General features: G+C 36.5%; 1 protein-coding gene across 6 annotated transcripts in view; it reads left to right on the plus strand.

Annotated features, from left to right (window-relative positions):
- Positions 1 to 18,001, plus strand: part of Arl15 (ARF like GTPase 15) — a 395,233-nt gene that overhangs the window by 336,012 nt on the left and 41,220 nt on the right. Inside the window, exon 5 of one of the 6 annotated variants that reach the window (XM_078016438.1) lies at positions 7,907 to 8,047. The exons of the other annotated variants lie outside the window; for them this stretch is intronic. Within the exon in view, the coding sequence (XP_077872564.1) occupies positions 7,907 to 8,029 (123 nt within the window). The 3' untranslated portion in view covers positions 8,030 to 8,047. Of the gene's footprint in view, positions 1 to 7,906; positions 8,048 to 18,001 lie in introns of those variants that run through there. 6 annotated transcript variants of the gene reach the window in all.

Genomic DNA, 18,001 nt, shown 5'->3' on the forward strand with positions numbered 1-18,001 from the left:
CCAAGACATAGGCCTTAGATCCCAAGAAAGAGGATTGTGTTTCTACATGATAGGTGAAGAGGATGCATGTAACAACCTTGTCTTTGAGGATTAAAAAGAAAAAAAAAAGTCAGATAATGAGAAATACCTTGTATAGAATAGAGTTCTTGAACCAGTATATATTTAACTAAAAATCTGATGATAAAATAAACTTAGATTTTGAAGGTGAGATGCTATTTTTATAGTATCTGTTTAATGTGCATGTGCATAAGGGTAACAAAAATCCATTTCACATCTTAATCTTAACTCTGAAGCGGAAACCCTGATGTTTTTGAGGGATCATAGATAATGCATCAAAGCATAAGACTCCTATATAATAAGTCGGCTGCAGCTTTTATTCTACAAATAGTCTTTTATGATGGATCAGGGAATCTTTTCTGTGTCCATGTTAATTGGGAATATATAAACTGAGGAAAATGCAATATGTGGGATGATAGGTTTGTTCTTGCATTGTCTTGGCCCACTCCTCTTCTAACTTCAAGTGTTGGCAACAACAACAACAACAACAATAACAAAAAATCACTCCCTCTTCACATTCCCACCAGGGTCCTCCTGTTTCAAACCCACAGCAAGGAACACAACTACAGTTAAAGTCTCCTGTAATAAAGCCTCTAACGGAAGCCCACCTCAGTAAATATTTTCAAGAAGGAGTGGCATTAGTAAAGGCCACTAAAGTGCAAAAACAACTTAGAACCTATTTTGCAGTGTAAAAATCTCATTGTATTTACAGAAAATTTATACATGTAATAAAAAGTAAGTTTCTCTGAGTTCCCTACTCAATAATAATAATCCCTTACATTTGCGTAGATTTTTTTATAGTTTCCTAGACAATTGTATTATCTTCCTAAATACATAATACATAGAATCTCATGTTATTTCACCGATGAGAAAGAGGCTCAGAGAGGTTAAGTAAGTAACTTCCACAAGATTATGCAGCCTAGTATTTGGCAAAATGAAGGCTCCAATCAAGTTCCAATTTTTCTTCTATACCACAGCTGCATCTCCTAGTAAAGGTCTAGTTCAGTATGCATATAAATATTTATAAACATTACATTAATGTTCCAAACTAGCGTATCTTACTATTTTGACTGTTTTATGATGGTAAGCTGCATAGCAAACCAGGCATTTGCAGGAGCTCAATCTACAGCAGTTTTATATTGCCTCTGCTTTGAAATTTTTATCCTTTACTAGCAACAACATTCTTATGTAACAACAAATAAAGAGAACATTTTCCTATTTGTCATCTAATAAAACAGGTTCGGGGATCATTTACTCTTTTCACGTACTTAAATACACCTTGTATTCCTTTTTATAGATCTTCCTTTCTACTAACACAATGAAATCCCAGTGCTGTTTCTTATTTGAATGTTCTATCATTTGACACCTAATAATAGAAAAAGTCATTGGCACAATAATGAAGTTTCATCTTTCTTAATGTTTAAAAACATTTAGAAATTATTTTATTTCTTAAACCGGGAATCACGGTAAAATTAAATAAGTATTTCCCTAGAGGGATGAAGATTGAAATTTGAAAGTAAATCACTACTAACTTTGAGCCAATAAAAATTTTTTTTGAAGAAGACGATTTTTTTTTTCACATTCGTTTTTTAAAATGCAACACTAAAACCAGGGAGTGTCATATAAAACAGGCCCAAAGCACGTTTTGTACCTAAGCTAAAAATTACTTTTGTGGCCTTTGACATGTCAAGGGACTTTGCTATTATAAAGCAAGCATAAGAAGAAATCTTTTCAACCTTTTAAAAATTTAAACATAGAAAGCTGTTTTGTCTGTGCAAGGACTCAGATCCTCTCACTCTCTTCTTTCACAGTTTCCAAAATCACAGCACAGATTGTCCAAAAAACATTCGTACTAATTGTTCTGTTTATGAAATTTGAGTTACCATTCCCAAAAGCACAAAATACAAAAGAAACATTTTTTTCTTTTATCTAAAGCCTAAGAGAATATATAATGCAGCAGTTGGTAGGAAGAAACAAAAGAGTTTAATTTTAAAGCAAGTCATTCAAAAAGAAAAGTTTCATAGAAAAACTATAATTTTATTCAGGTCTGTATATTTATTTACTTTTAGTAGTCATCACGTCAAAAGTATTTAGGGAAGGAGTGAAGTTCCCCCCAAAAAATGTATATGAAGGTATACTTATTATCTAGATCAGTACTTTTTAAAACAAAGTCTGCTTCCAGTCCATATGATTTTTGATTTTTGTACCAGTGTGCAAGAAGATACATACTGACACTGAGAGAAAGCATTTGAGAAACTTAGAGCAATTTGACATTGCTACAATGTCCAAGTGTGTGATTTTGTAGTATCCAAGAGTGTAGCTCAGATCTATGATGGATTAGAAAACAAACCAGATCCCTCACCACAGATGGTAGTGGAAGCTCTGATTTTACTCAGGGGCTGCAAACTTTTTCTGGAAAGGGTCAGATTTTAAATATGTTATGTTTTGCAGACCGTATTCAAAGTCCCAACTACTCTGCAACACCAAAGTGCCAGAGACAATATGTAAACAAATGGATGTGGCCAGCCGTCTTTAAATGAGTCTTTCTTTATGTATGTTGACATTTGAATATCGTATAATTTTCACACATCACAAAATATTATTTTTAAAAAGATTTTCCCCTCAACCATTTAAAAATGTGAAAACCTTTCTTAAGTCCTGTGGGCCATACAAAACCAAGCAGTGGACCCAATTTGGCCCTCTGGCAGTCTGCTGACCCAGTGAGGTCAGCAGTCCAGCACTCCAGGAGCAGGTGCTGTTGTTTCCAAGTCTCAGTGTTCCCTCTGTCTCTGGGATTTTAATTGCCACTTAACTTTCTCTCTGCAGTTTGGGTTATTATTCAGGAATACCTTAGAGCGCTCATAATTCTTAGAACATTATGTTTAATAAAGTCCAGAAGGAAAATGCTCTAAATATCGCTGTGGGAATACGTTTTAGGATTCACTGTGACCTATTGGTTTGTATGAACTTTGCTTGGGGGTTAGGGGAGAGGCATGGAAGAAGACTGGAATGGAAGATGTCTTTATCAGGTGCATAAGTGCAGTGGTGGACTGTTTTAATGTGTTGCCTGGAATGCATCATGGTAGAGAACAGGTTGAAATCATCCTCCATTATGCTTATCCCCAAATGGAGACAGGAACGAAATGATGGAAGTCGTGGTTAGGCTGTAGGAGCTTAAGCTAACAAATAGGAACCTGCTCGGAGCCCCTTTTCTCAGGTCTTTACACTCTCATTCTGCCCCTAGCTGCGGCCACAGTAGATCTGCCATCATGACACTGTCTGTGTTCTTGGAGATGTCCACTCAGCTTAGCAGAAGTGGTTCCTTGCAATCCCACGCGCTGCCTTTTATTACTTGATTGGTCTTTCACATAATCATCCAGTTGCAACATCCATGTTTATGGTTTTACTTAACATTGTTTTCCCACATTCATGTAGAGCCTTTTCTCACTTAATGTTGGCCAACCAGGCCACCCTTACCATGGCAGCCTCCAGCAACATGATTCACGTGTTAGTCCTTAGGCCTGACTGAGGTTTGCTTTTTCTTGGTTTTTGTTTTCTTTTTGTTATTTATTTGCCCTGCCCCCCCCCCACTCTTCACATATGCCACAATCGTGTGCAAAGAGAATTATTGGTATTATTTAAACTTGGGGAACTCTTTCATCAAGTTGAGAAAGTTCAGTGTTTTGAACTAATATGAGAGAATCTTCTGTCAGTATATGTTCACCTTTTTTTTCTTTCTGTTTCAAAATATAAGAGGTTAACTTTTGTATGCATGCCATGGCATATTTGGACTAAGTCAAGCCCTCAAAAAGTTAAAAACTGTGAGACAAACCAGTGTTTGAGGAGACATATCCTTGGAATACAAGCAAGCCCACTAAGGCTGTATTTTGAGTAGAAGGCGCTTGGTCCGTGCATTCTGCCTTCCATGGCAACATTTTAAATGACAGACTGCACCTCCTAATATTTGAGAACAAATTGCAAAAGTGGTTCACTTGATTGTTGTAAATCCATAGGAAGATCTGTTTTCAAACCCAGCAACTTTTTAAATGGGCAGTTTCCTATTTTTTACTTGAAAATAAAAGTCAAACTGCTATTAGTTCTTTTTTTCATTGTTTATATTTAAATACATAGTGAGTTATTTTTTATTATTTTAATGTATTTTTTAACAAAACGTCTTGTCCTGTAGAACCCTGGCTATTTAGTAGAGTGCCAATTACATAGCTGTCTGTAAAGAGCATGCAATGGAGGACACACTGACTTTGGTTGGATTTAGAGCATTTTACAATGCTGTAGGCAACAAGAAATAAGTTATTAAATTGTTGTCTTGAAGGCATTGAGCATTATTCATCTAACTAATTGTTTATCAAGCACCTTCCATGTAGCAATCATTATGTAGCTTTTGATTTTTTAAAAAAAAAGATTATAAAATGCTTTTTGTTAATGTTATTTTCATTCATAGACACTTCTAAACATAAAGAAAATCTTTAAAGTTTAAGAACAAATTCTCCTGAGAACAACAGAGATAATGATTTGTGGTTCTGTGTGTGTGTGTGTGTGTGTGTGTGTGTGTGTGTGTGTGTGTGTGTGTAAAGATCCGGGTCACGTACATTTATGTTCCAAGTAGCATGTCTCATTAAAGCCTCTAGCCCAGTATTCCTCATGAATGTGAGGAGATAATGAATGGCAATAATTGTGAGTCACTTGATCCACTTTGTGCATTTTAGCAAATGTTCAACCTTGGTTAATGAAAAAGTTAAAATATATAAAAACAATGAACTATCTTAATTGTTCTCTTAATAAAAACATGTCCACTTGGAAGTAATAAGTTCACTATTTTAATAACTACAGCTGCTTTGGAAATCTATTAGATAAAGGCACCAACAGCATAAACTAATAGTTTTGTATTAACAGATTGCTTCCAGATTTCTTTTTTTATTCACTGAACAAGAGTACCATATAGGACCAAATTTCTAGTACTTTCTTTCTAGGAGAGCCACTGTTATACAAATAGGAGATCTATAAGGCCACAAAATAAAGATCAGAGAGAATTTAATAAAGCCAAACATTATTATTTTATTTTATTTTTTACTGTTTGCTTATGAGGGAGTCTTATATAAAGCAAAAGAACCATGAAACATTGTTTCATCAAAAATGATGATTGTAGTTGAGTGGGGAAAAGGTCATTAATATTTGGTAGGAACCTCCTATTAAGCTTCAGGTCTTTGTTAGACACTTATATTCTTTGCCATTCCCTGACCTCCATTCCTGGATTGCCTCAATCTCTGCATCATTATCTTGTTCATCACTGTTATTATCTTGAGTTTCTAAGGTTTTGGGGTATGCCACTAATTCTTTCACCTGTGCCTCTTCTGTTTCTAATTTATTTATTCTGTCATAGTATTATTTCATTCATAATTGTTTCCTCCTTTATCTTCTCTTTTTATCTCATTCTTTTACTTTATCTCAACACTGATGTCTCCTTTCATTTATATTTTCTGTAATCCTATACTGTAATGCCTCATGGGAATCTTGAGGAGAGGTAGAGGACTGTGTTTTCTTCTAAAAGTGGATTCTTGCCTCCTTTTCACCTCTTTTTTTGTTTTGTTTTTTGTTCTCTTTGCTCTGAGAATCCTGCTTAAATTATTATATTTTTTTCTCTTTATGTTAGACTTAAGTTTAATTTGAACAATAGTCATGAACATCTCTTCGCTCTACAGTGTTACTGAATTCTTTGTCTTTCATTCAGCCTTTTCTGATTTGACCTTGTGCCTTATCCCAAACCTTCATTCAGTTTATGGGGTTGACCCGAGAACCCGTGTGTTGGGGAAAAGGTAGATTTAGTTGAGCTGGGGCTACATGCAATTGATTTTAGGATCTGGCCTTTGCTCTTCCTCTGTCATTGTGTTAAATGTCCTATATGGGGGTTTACTCTACGTACTCACAGATGGAGGAGTGAGGATATGGGGGGAGGGGAATTCTATGGCTTTTGATTATTCCTCTAATTCAGTGAAATTCTAGCAACCCTTTTGGATTTTGTTTTTCATTTGTTTGTTTAGTCGTATTTTATTGTTTGTTTGGTTCTTTTGTTTTTGTTTTGACCAAGAACATCAGCCTCAGCTCTTTCCCTTGACAAACCCTATCTGACCAGCAGACATGTTTCTGTACTTTCCCAGCAAATCATGCATGCTTTTTCCATGTATCATTAATCCACAGAGAAGGAAGGACTCTTCACCCGCATTCCTCTCTCTTTCATTCTCATTCTTTACCCACCCTCAACACTCACAAGTTCAGATCTTATTTATTCTTCGTTTTTGCTAAGCCTTTGTTTACTGCTTAAGATACAGTAAATGCTGTTACAGTCTAGCACACCCCAGATTAGCACAAACCCAGATTTAACACAATTGACAGTTGACTGTCCCCTTCCTTCATCCCAGCCCATGTCCTTATTTCATTAGCTTCACAATAATGAGATCTCAGGTTACATGATTGGATTTGTCAGACTCCTTCATATACTATCATAATAGAATTTGGCTATAATGAATTAGTTTTGCTTGATTATGACTCATCTCCCTTTGCTTCTCCTCCTTTCCTCCCAGGCATGAAAAACCAAAATGGCACACACTGATTTACTTTTCTGTGCCTGAGGAGGTCCTATGATGACAAGCAAAGGTTTTTACTCCAATTTTTCTTCCTGCTCCCCAGCCTGCTAAAATGCTACCTCAGATCCATTTTCCCCAAATTGGAGGCTGTTCATAGTTTTCTGGATTTTAGCCAACTAGCTTTTCTATCTCCAATGCAGTCCTTCCCCTTGCTTTAGAATCTTCTACTCCTGAATACAACTTTTAAAGATTATGATATGATGTTCTCCTTAATTTGGCTGGTTTCTGCTAACATTTTTTACTTTTTAAATAGTGATTAGAAAGTTTATTCCAAAAGGGTTTAGTGGAAAGTTTCTATAATCTGGCTTGATTTTGTTTCTATAGTCTGAAAGTTCTGTACTTGACCCTTCAAAATTAATGTCACTTTAAATTTTTACACCTCTTTAGTACATCATAAGGACATTATCTCTCACTCATACTTAAGGAAGTCAAGGTTTGAATGAATGAGGTTTCCCAGTGTCACCCTGCTAATAGTTAGTAGATCAGGTTCAAAGACATGTCAGAAGGTCAAAGCCTATAGTCTCCCAGCTACACTCCTGCCTGTCCTGTGGGCTGATGCCGGGCATCTAGGCAGTCCTTCTTGAGGCTTCAATTTAGCTAAAAATGAGAAAGCTGGCCTGCAAGGTCCTTCTCAGCTCGAAACTTCTGTTTATGGTTGGTGGAATGAGTAGACTACATTTTACTTTAACATAAATTTATTTGACTTTACATTTAATAGGAATGGCCATATATTTCAAGTTTAAATATATATTTACATATTTCTGCAGTCAGGAATTTTAGATTATATAAACCTTTTTGTTTTCTCAACTCATTTTTCAGGTACTTTGGAATTTCACTGCTGTTCTTTTTAACATATGGTGTTTGCAATTGTGAAGTGGAAATTTTTATTCAAATGTGGGGGTCCCTCCTCCATATTGTTCTTTTTACTTAACACTTCTCCCAGTGTAGAGAGTGACTGGGCTGGAGGTAGTTTGAGACAGCAAAGCAAAGTAAAATTAAGTAATCCATTTAGAGATTAAACCTTCACCCTTGACCTAAACAAACAGAGTTAGCTAACCAAAGATTACATTAAGGAGACTACAGATCCTGCCTCTGAGAGTTTATAATCTAAAAGATAAACTATCTGATGTCAATATGTCTTAATTCATGTGTGCATACTCAATAAACAGCAAATATGTCCATGTTCACAGCTGCAAAGCAAGAGTGGTACAGAAGCTGGAAGTAGAGTGGAAATAGTGGTGGTCTATCAGAACGGGAAATGGAGAACGTGGGAGACAACACAGGCAGGATGGAGCTATCTTGGGAGGAGGTGAATAAGGCAGGACATTGAAGGTGGGTGAGTAGAGAAGTGGGAACTGACCCATGTCTCTCTTGGCCACTCCAAGCTTCTTCCTCAGTCACGTGCTGTTTAGCCCTGTGCCCTCAAGAATACAACTTTGCTCACCTGTTTGCTCAGGAATCAACAATCAGCATCCAGATTTCACCATTTCCTTTCCAAGTTGCAATTCCTTCCCCAAGAAGGGGTTCATAGAAGTGCTGGATACTTGTCAGCCTTTCTCTGGACAATGTAAGTTTATTTGTTGCCTCTGACTGTGCTTTTCCTCATCTCAGTTTTGTTCATTCAGTATTCTTTGAGCATCTCGGTGTTTGCCACACTGTACTAGGACTTAGGAGTGTAGTGATGAGCAAAAGAAACAGAATCTGAGCTGATAAATTTCCAGTGAATCAGGAAATCAGCAATTCTTAGAGGAAAAACAAATAATAAGCTAAGAAAAGAGTAAAGTATTAGGGTAGAAACTAGCTGAGAGGGCAGTGAGAAGATGCTCACTAGATGATTAAGTCATTTCTTCAGTTCATCTCTTGCCTTGTATATCTCTTGTCTAGTATCTCTTTAAACTGTTTAAATCTCCCTTCTGGACTTTACTTAAAGCCTCATATCTAGACTATTTGTCTGTGGAATTGATAATACTTTTGAACTCCTTTTAGTTAAAACCAAAGTATTTATTCAAACCCTGTCATGTATTTGGCTCTGTGCCAGGCATGGTGGTGTTTACCATGTAGGCCTCAGGCCCTGTAAGGTCTCTATAAGAAACTTCTTTCACTGCCTGTTATTCTCTTCTTCGTGATTTTTATCTCATACCCATATATCCCAGGACACCAGTCAAGGAGTATCTTTCTTCTTCCTCATGGCCACGTCCAGAGCATTTTTCTTCTAGTGAAAAAAAAAAAAAAAACAACTCCCATTGCTTGAGTTATAAGCCATCACACTATACTACCTGTCACCCTCCTGGAAACATTTTCTACAACCTCCTGATAATTCTGCTCATCACTCACTGAAGCTTGTGAGTACCTTGTTTTACTCCTCTTCCCCTGGCTCAGTCTGTCATTCTTAGGAACACCAGCCCCCCAGGAAAAAAATTCATTCACCACCCTGGACTCCCAGCTTTTTAACTCCATCTTTCCCAAAGTCTTTCTGTCACTCTGTCTCAGTCACCCACTCTAAGGCCATTCTCTTCTAGACTTTTCCATGACAGTAGCTGAACCACCTGGAAAACCTCATTTTCAAGGACTATAATTTGGACAGTCTTCTTCTCATCTTGCTCCACACCTACATTTGAATAGCTGAATATGATAGGAGCAAAAGCCTACAACATTCCTGACTGGCTTCTCATTAAACTGATAACCATAAGCTCCAATGGCTCCAGATTTCCTGACATCTTACCATATCTCCTTTTTCAGTTCTCTGGGAAGAACTATTTCATAGTTTCTCTCTCTCTGTGTTTCAAACCATCCATTTCTTCTCCCCCCTTTTTCAGTGGATGGCCTTAATACCTATTTTACTAAGAAAATGGATCATTCTTTTCTTTTTTTGTTGTATTAGGGGGTGAACCCAGGGCACTTAACCACTCAACCACATATATTCCCAGCCCTTCTTATTTTTTTATTTTGGCACAGGGTCTTGCTAACCTTATTAAGTTGCTGAGGCTGACCTTGAACTTGCAGTTCTCCTGCCTCATCCTCCTAAATCAGTGGGATTACAGGTAAATGCCACTGTGCCCAGCCTGCCTGAATTTTTTTTAGACTTTTTTATTGGTACATTATAGTTGCACATAATAGTGGCATTTGTCATTACATATTCATTCATGTATACAGTATAACAATAAAATTTGACCAGTGTCTTGCCCCAGAATTTCCCCTTTCCTTTCTCTCCTCTCTCCCCCAGTCCCTCTCCTCTGCTCTACTGATCTCCCTTTGATTTTCATCAGAACCACCCCACCACCATGTTTTTCTTTCTTTCCCTTTTCAAGTTTCTATATATGAGAGAAAACATGCAACCGTGGGCCTTCTGAATTTGACTTATTTTGCTTAATATGATGATCTCTGTTTCCATTCATTTTCTTGCAAATGGCATAATTTCATTTTTCTTTACTGCTAAATAGACCTCCGTTGTTTATATATATCACATTTTCTTTACCTGTTCATCTGTTGATGGGCACCGAGGCTTTATTCTGTAGTTTGACTGCCTGAATTCTTGTAAACACCTCCTGTCTGGTCTCTTTGCTTCCATTGTTGCACTCTTCATCTTCTTTCATACCTTTTTTAAATCAGATCATGTCAGTCCCCTGCCCAAAGCCATCCAGTGGTTCCTCCTCACACGGAGAATAAATAATTCTCTTGATGAGGCCTTCAGGAGCCAGCCCTTGCCTAGCTCTCCAGCTTCTTTTCCTAATGCTAAACCATGGGAAGAAGTGGGCCCTCTTCTAGATGAAGGGGTGGGAAGGAAGAAAAGGAATTACTCAAATAGGTACCACCAAATACATAAACTGTGCCCCATCAGGAGCATGCACATTGCCTGTTTTGATCTAACAGTTCAGTGATGAAGTGTATTGGCACATTCGGAGGGTTCCTGTGCTGCTAGTGTGATCCAGGTTACTATTCATTCTGCCAGAGCCACTGGAGTTTATGATTTCTGAAAAGAATTGTGGTTTTTGGTGAAACCAGAGTGGGCATCACTTATCTTCATGTACTTGGCTAAAGTCCTTGAAAAACTTTTTGACTCTTAAAAAAACAATTTAAGCCCAATAATCCTTGCTTCATTTATTTTTAATGACAGGCCTATTCTGTAGGGTTTTTCTGCATGAACTTACCCGACCTCTCTGTAAAAAGAATAATTTACGCAGATGTGGAAATTTATTTATTTTTCTGTTCCATTCTGTTCTTATTGTAAGAACAGCAAGTTTTCCATGTATTTTCTGTATGCATGAACCTTTTTCTTTTTTTTTAAAGGACTGCGGGCACATTTTTTTGGTGAATTTGGCCATAGCTTGATGATGTGTAATGTTGGATTTCTTAACGTTTTAAATATTTTTTAAAAAACTCATACAAAAGTAAAGGGAGAAATGTAGAAGAAAATAATGAATAATGCTTTAGTTTAACAAATAAATAACATTGTGAAATAAACCACAGACATTTTGTAAGGTAAAAATCTCTCAAATCTACTCATTATTATGAAAATAAGTAATAAAATATTCATCTCCCAGGCAATTCAAAAGAACCCCATTGACTAAACTTAGTAATTAATTGGTAAGCTTTAATGAGCAATATAATAAGCATTTTCCTGTAAAAGCCTCACCAATTTTTAATGAAACTGTTTGCATTTACAGAAGAAAACTACAAAGAAATTTTGAAAATTGTCATTTGCGTGATGTGATCACTAAACTATTTGTTAAATGTACATTTAAAATATTAGAAGTTCAAAAGCATTGACATCACATTAGAAATGCTTTTTCAATTTTTCATATTAAACATGAAAGTTGCAGTTGATTGTGGGCATAAGTGAAATATGCTTGTGTCTTTTCCTTCTTTTCTTAAAATCCCTAGTTGTTCTCTGTTAAACATAGAAGCATCACATGTAACTTCTGTGTATATAAAATTCTTAAAAATAACCTATTGGCATTTAATGTTATAGTTGGACATGCATAGTGAGTGAATTTCTTTTTACACCATGTCATAGTGAGGAAAATTGCTCCAAACTTAGATGACTCCCATCAGAGTGGTTGAATTGCTGTGAACCATCACGGAGACTTTGATTCCTACTCTGGATTTCTTTTGAAGTTTGATTCTATTAAACTGCTCAAATGTAGAAAGAAAAGGTTATGATTTTTTTTTTCTTTGGAAAATTGTAAAAATACAAATTTGCCATATTCCTATGGGAATGAAGCGATACTGCACCACTGTAGGGCTGTGCTTGATGTGGCAGCCCATGCCAGTTGTCCCAGCTACTCTAGGAGCTGCAGCAGGAGGATTGCTTGAGCTTAGGAGTTTGAGGCCAGCCTGGGCAATGTAACCAGACTCCCTAACTCTTCAGAATAAAACACCATCCTTTGTTGTTTGCTTTTCAAGCAAAAACCAAAGTGTTCCTTTTTTCTGGGTAACATCTAAATTACAGTTTTCTGTTCAGATTCATTAGACTCCTCATACAGTGCTTAATTCTATATGATTATTAACCCATAGACTTGAGAGAGAATAGTGAGTGATAGAATGCTGAACTTTTGGCTTGTAAAACTGAATTATTATAACAATATTTTTCTCAATCCCAAAGCTTGTGAAGAGAGGATATTGTGGAGGTGGGGTCGCTGGGATAGAACCAGGGCAAGTGCCCTACCATTGAGCTACCCCCCCCCAGCCCTAAGAGAAATTTAATGGCATTAATAAAAAACTGTAAAGTCAGTAGGATGGAAACCAAAATGCAAGTTTTAGCCTGAAATATAAGACCATGAGAAAGATGTAAAAGATAGGTAACACTTCCATAAGAAAAATCATTAAAAAACACCTTTCACCTAAGTGAAAGGAAAGGTGAAGGTGCTTGAAAAATAACAAATGCCTTCTTATTCACCATGATCATGAGTGTATCTGGAGCGCTTCCCAAGCCCAATCAGTTATGATGCCTGAAATATGCTTCCTGTGGGTAGTTGGAGGAAGTATCTTCTAGAATAAATGCACCAAGTTATCACTTAGCTTGAATCTCAGAAGGAGCAATGGAATGTTTGTTGTCTTACTTTAGCTGACTTAGAGGAAATCTATAACTTAAAAAAAACTTATTATAATTCTAATATGCTGATAAATATATATATATAAATGAGGAAAACTCACATAATCATAAGAAAGTAATTCTAAATAATTCATCGTGATTAACTGTGAACACAGAAATGTAAACTGAGGCTAATGTGGTTAGAGAACAAAGTGATGAGTGCTAAAAACACAGTAAGAATTATTATTATTTTAATTGTCAATCTAAGAGGATGGTTAGAACATCTTGGCAAAATATCACTATTGCAAAATAACTTAAAGGTTATTGGTAGGAAAATGTGTGCAGGCTATTTTGGAAATATGATTTGATTTCTTAATTCTTTATACAAAAATGTCAGTTCTTAACCAAACACGTGGTAGGGAGATTCCCTGAAGTAAGTATGCAACACTATCGTGCTATTGTTCACCAAGTAGCCTTGGAGATACAGCCATTATAAGCCAGTTTAAATTTTTGAATTTTTTTTTAGTACAGTAGTAACCAAGGAGAAATATGAATAAACCACTTTTTGTGCAAATGAAAGTAAAACAAAACATCTTACATGATTGTAGATTCTTTTAAAATCTTAACTCTTTTATTTAAAGATGCATGTTTTAATAATTCTCTGGATCAAGAGAATATTATTTCAGCATTTTAGAATTATATTATCTCTGATGATGAACCCTTTCTATTCTCAGAAGAATTAATATGAACATTGATCTGATCTTGGTACAAATGGTGCAGGTGGTATGATTGTCCTAGCTGTGCACTGTTTGGACTGGAAAATCCTTTCCACCCCCGCCCATGGTTGCTTTTCTTAAAAATTATTTTGCCATTCTTCACTGTACCCATGTTTGGATAGATTTGACGCATCATAAGTGGTCTGTGTTATTGTTATTTTGATATTTATTTTGCACTTTCATAGGGGGCTTTTCTATTAGGTATTTTAAACGTTGTTTAAACTACTGACCCAGCATTATCCTAGAAAAGGAAACATTGTAAATGTACTGAAACCAAGTGGGACCTATTTTAGCCACTGTGTGTGTGTGTGTATGCACACAGTGTATGTTTTGTACTTATTCCCTGATAACCTTTTGTCTCCCAAACACTTAATTTGTCATTTACGACATCTGTGGTTAGGAGTAGAAGGCCCATTTTGTAATTGGTCACCATGCCAGAGGTGAAAGCCACTGACATTGAGCCACCAGGGAAGCAGAGCTCTTGGCAGGGTTCACTATCAGGGGTGTTTTCTTATGTTGTGTGGTTGGCTGGTTTTGTTTTTTGTTTTTTTGTTTTGTTTTGTTTTTCCTTTAGTTCTATCAGGTCTGCGTTCCCTTGGGGGAATTTGTACCCAAAGAGTATTGACGTTTTTTCTGTTGATTTTTTTTTTCCCAGAAGCATGTGCTTTCTGCATTCCTATTTTATGGTTCTCTGCAAAGGAAGAACAGTTTCTTTCCTTATTTGGTTTGGACTTGATTAGCAGTGTTTGGTATTAGTTTAGTTTTCTTGGTATTAGGTAGAAAAGAGTGGTGGAAATTGCACTGGGCAAGGACAGAGGAGACCAGAGTTCTGGTCTCAGCTATTCCTGGAGCCAGCCCTAGCAAAGGATCTCTTCTTAAATGGCTGTTGTCCTCAAGTTATATACAAATAAAATGCACCAATAAACTGAAAAAAATGGGCCATCAACCTCAAATGAACTTCAAAATCCTGTATTCTTTGTAATAATGATGATAGTAAGAACAACTGCAATAGCAGCTATCAAGTACTTTAAAATGTTTCTAATTCCCATGCAATAACCCTGGATAATAGGTATAACTTCACATATAATGACACAAAGGTTTGCATAGTATCGTACAAGTAGCAAATGGCTAAACCAGGATTGAAACAAATTGGTCCAACTCCCTATACTTGCCCTAATGCTCAGATTTTCCAAGTGACAGTGGTACAATAGTTGTGCATACAGGCTTTAGAATCAGATCCAAATTTCAAACTCTACTATCCCTCTCTCTAGCCATGTGACCTGAGGCAAATTGTCCAATCTCTTTCCTCACATTGTTAAACTGTGACTTGGGCAAAATTACATCTACATAATAAAGTGGATGAGGATAAATGCTCAAAAAATGTAAAGCACTAAAAATGTGCAAATGGGAAGTACATGGTAGCTTTTGCCTCAGCTGTTTATTTATAATCATTATTCCTAAGAGGCCTACCATGAAGATATTTGAAAATTAAAATTTGTTTTATTGATCTATCTATAGACTTTATCAATAGTCGAGATATTCACCTCTCTCTAAAAGATGATTCTTTCCATAAATGATCCCCCCCAACCTTTTCCCCTTATTTCTCCTTAATCTCAGAGATTTATTCCTAATCTTATCTAGGATTTGTAGTTTTTGTCACCATTTGCTTTGAGGGGATATGGCCACCAGTATGCAAATTTGATGTGAATAAATTCCTCTCCACTGCCAGTTGGCCCTCCTTGTTCCCAAATTTACCCAGGAATGCAGAAAACATTCAACCACATTTCAAGGATTTCTCTCAACAACTCATTGAGAGCTGACTGTCTGCTGGGCACTATCCCAGGCACTGAAGCTTTGGATCTTTTCAATTTCCTTCCTGTAGAGAGATGTACAAGTCCAGCAACTGCTAAAACAGAATGCTGTGTAATGACACCACTGAAGAGGACAGGCTTGCTTTTGTAGTCTTTAGTCAACTAATAGCTACATAGAATTCTTATTTATTGTCCATAATGTAAAGCTGTTTAAATCATTGTTATTCTCTCTTTCACAAGCATGTATCTGCTTATGAACCAGCTCTGCTCCTGAATGAGGGTGGGTGTAAAGTAAGTGGGAAAGTCATTCAAGACAGGTTAGGATGTGAGCATGTCAACCAAGAAACAAGTCGCACCCAAAGGACTAGCTTTATTTAGCAGACTTTTTCAGATTCGTTTTAGTAAGTGATTGAATTCTTTACTCAGACTGTTCTGCACCCACCAAGTGGTAAAAGCCTCTTCATTGTGATCCCTTCTCTTTTTATGCCTGTTCACTCTTCAGTTCCAGATCTTTATTAAGGACATTTCTGAAAAATGTCACCTCTGCAAAAGGGCCCTGGATTCACCCATGTGAGAACTCTTTTCTGCATAATTAGCCTACTTTTTTAAAGTTGGATCATAGCAGTCATTGTCCCAGTATGTTTTAACTCTGTGATGTGACTAGTTCGAATATTGAATTTGAGGCAGTAGGCCTTCCTAAAGAAAGATGTATACTGTGCTTTATGCATCATCACTGAAAGAATTTTGCTTTGAAGCCCAGTGTGAACACTTAATTTTTATTTGCTATTATAAAAGAGTCTCTTTGAGCTGACAAATATGAAAATATGACTGTGATTTGGGCAGGCATCCAGAAACTTTAGAGAGAATGATGCTTTTATCTTTTGAAAGTCTTCTGACTACTGTATTATTCTATTAATAGCTGGAGAATGGGTAATAACATCCTCGAAGGCCTTCTTCTGTTGAAACTGGTCTTCCTGCAAACTACAGGGAAAAGATGTATGTGTCTAGTGGTAAGAGTTGAGTGTACATTTATTTAAATCTCCTGTCTTCAGGCAGCTGTTAAGTTTATTTAAGAGCTCTGTGTGGACAGGTTTCTATTTTTTCTCAATTTATATGCAGTCCTCCCTGGAATTTAGTTAAACAATATGGAATTGTACTTTTAAGTTGATTTACAGTTTTACATGCTTAAGATTTCTCCTGAAATGACAGTAAAGAAGCCTTGAACTAAATGGCAATTTCCCCAGATTTGTCGTCACAGGGTCTGCAGTTGCACCCACCTCCAAGTCAGACGGGATTACAATAGCAGCTCATCATACTTTATTCTCTTTTACCAAATTAAGACTTGATGAAGGGGCAAAGCAACACTCAAGAGGAGAATTTTCATAGGTCAACTAAATGCATGTACTGATTAGTAAACTCTCCTATGAATATCTATCAAAAAGTCTTTAATTAAATAGCTTTCATAATTTCAGAGTTTATTTAGAACCCCCAGTGAAATCTTAATGATATCCTTTTAATGAAATTGTCAGAGTGAAAGAAAAAGAAATCATTTCACCAATCCAGACTGATTTTGAGTTAAAGCTTAAGGGATTCTGCCCACACAGCACTCATTTATATAACCTTGGGAATATTCAAGATTTAGATTTAGCCTTTGGGCATTGCCATTTAAGCCAGATTCTGGAAATATCTTGCAGATGTTATTGTGAAAATATGTATTATCAGCTGTCATCTTCTAAAACTGAACTAAGCAACTTAGAAAAAAGCATACATTCTTTTTAGGAGATATCCTTAAACTCGATGGACATTGGGGTAAGCATTCTAATACTGTGAATGTTTTTGCTAAATCTTTACTGATAAAATAACTTTGACCTGATGGACAAGACCTGTGGGGGAATCTATTCAAACTAGACCATCCCTATGTCCTGTGTAGTTTTTATTTCTTCTAGATTGATTGATCTTGTTTTGCAGGGATGCATTCTCCCCATCCCTCTGTGCCCTGATTTTGGAAGCTTCTTGGAGAGTGTGAAGCCAAGGTAGGCAGGGTTATTATTAGGGGACAGGCGATAAGGTTTGTGCTTGTCCCAGGAAGTAGTGTCAAAAAGTACAGAAAGATGCTGTGGTCCTATTTCAATAAAAATTTTCATTTGTTTCTTTGTTATAAACTATAACATTGGCTCTATTATAGCTATGGCTGTAAGTTTTCATTCTTACATAATAAATCATCTTGAATAAGCCTTACAGTGCACAGTAAACTTGGGGACATTTGTAAGATGAGAGAGATTCTGAGAAAGGACTATATTTGCTAGAAACAGATCAGAAACTGACCATCAGGTTGTAATTGTCCTTTGCCCCAGCTCTTCTTCTGCAATTTTCCATGCAAATTTCTTGAGCCCTTCTCTTTGAAGATCTCACATTTAACCTCTGTTTGCAAACCTTGGTTCCCTGTGGCCCCCTTTGTCATTGCAGTCACTTGCTCTGGTCTCAAGGGCTTCATTAACCTCACATTGACACTGTATTCAGCATTACCTGTAACCAATATAGCAGTGAATGATAAAGACCACAAACATTGGCTGTATCCCACTTTCTGTTTCCAAATTTGGCTTTCACCCAGTACTTTAGATCAAGGCATGGAGTCTTCCAGAATGTTTATAATTTTGTAGCACCACT

This window comes from Ictidomys tridecemlineatus, chromosome 1 (assembly GCF_052094955.1).
Source record: "Ictidomys tridecemlineatus isolate mIctTri1 chromosome 1, mIctTri1.hap1, whole genome shotgun sequence".
Taxonomy (NCBI): Eukaryota; Metazoa; Chordata; class Mammalia; order Rodentia; family Sciuridae; genus Ictidomys; species Ictidomys tridecemlineatus.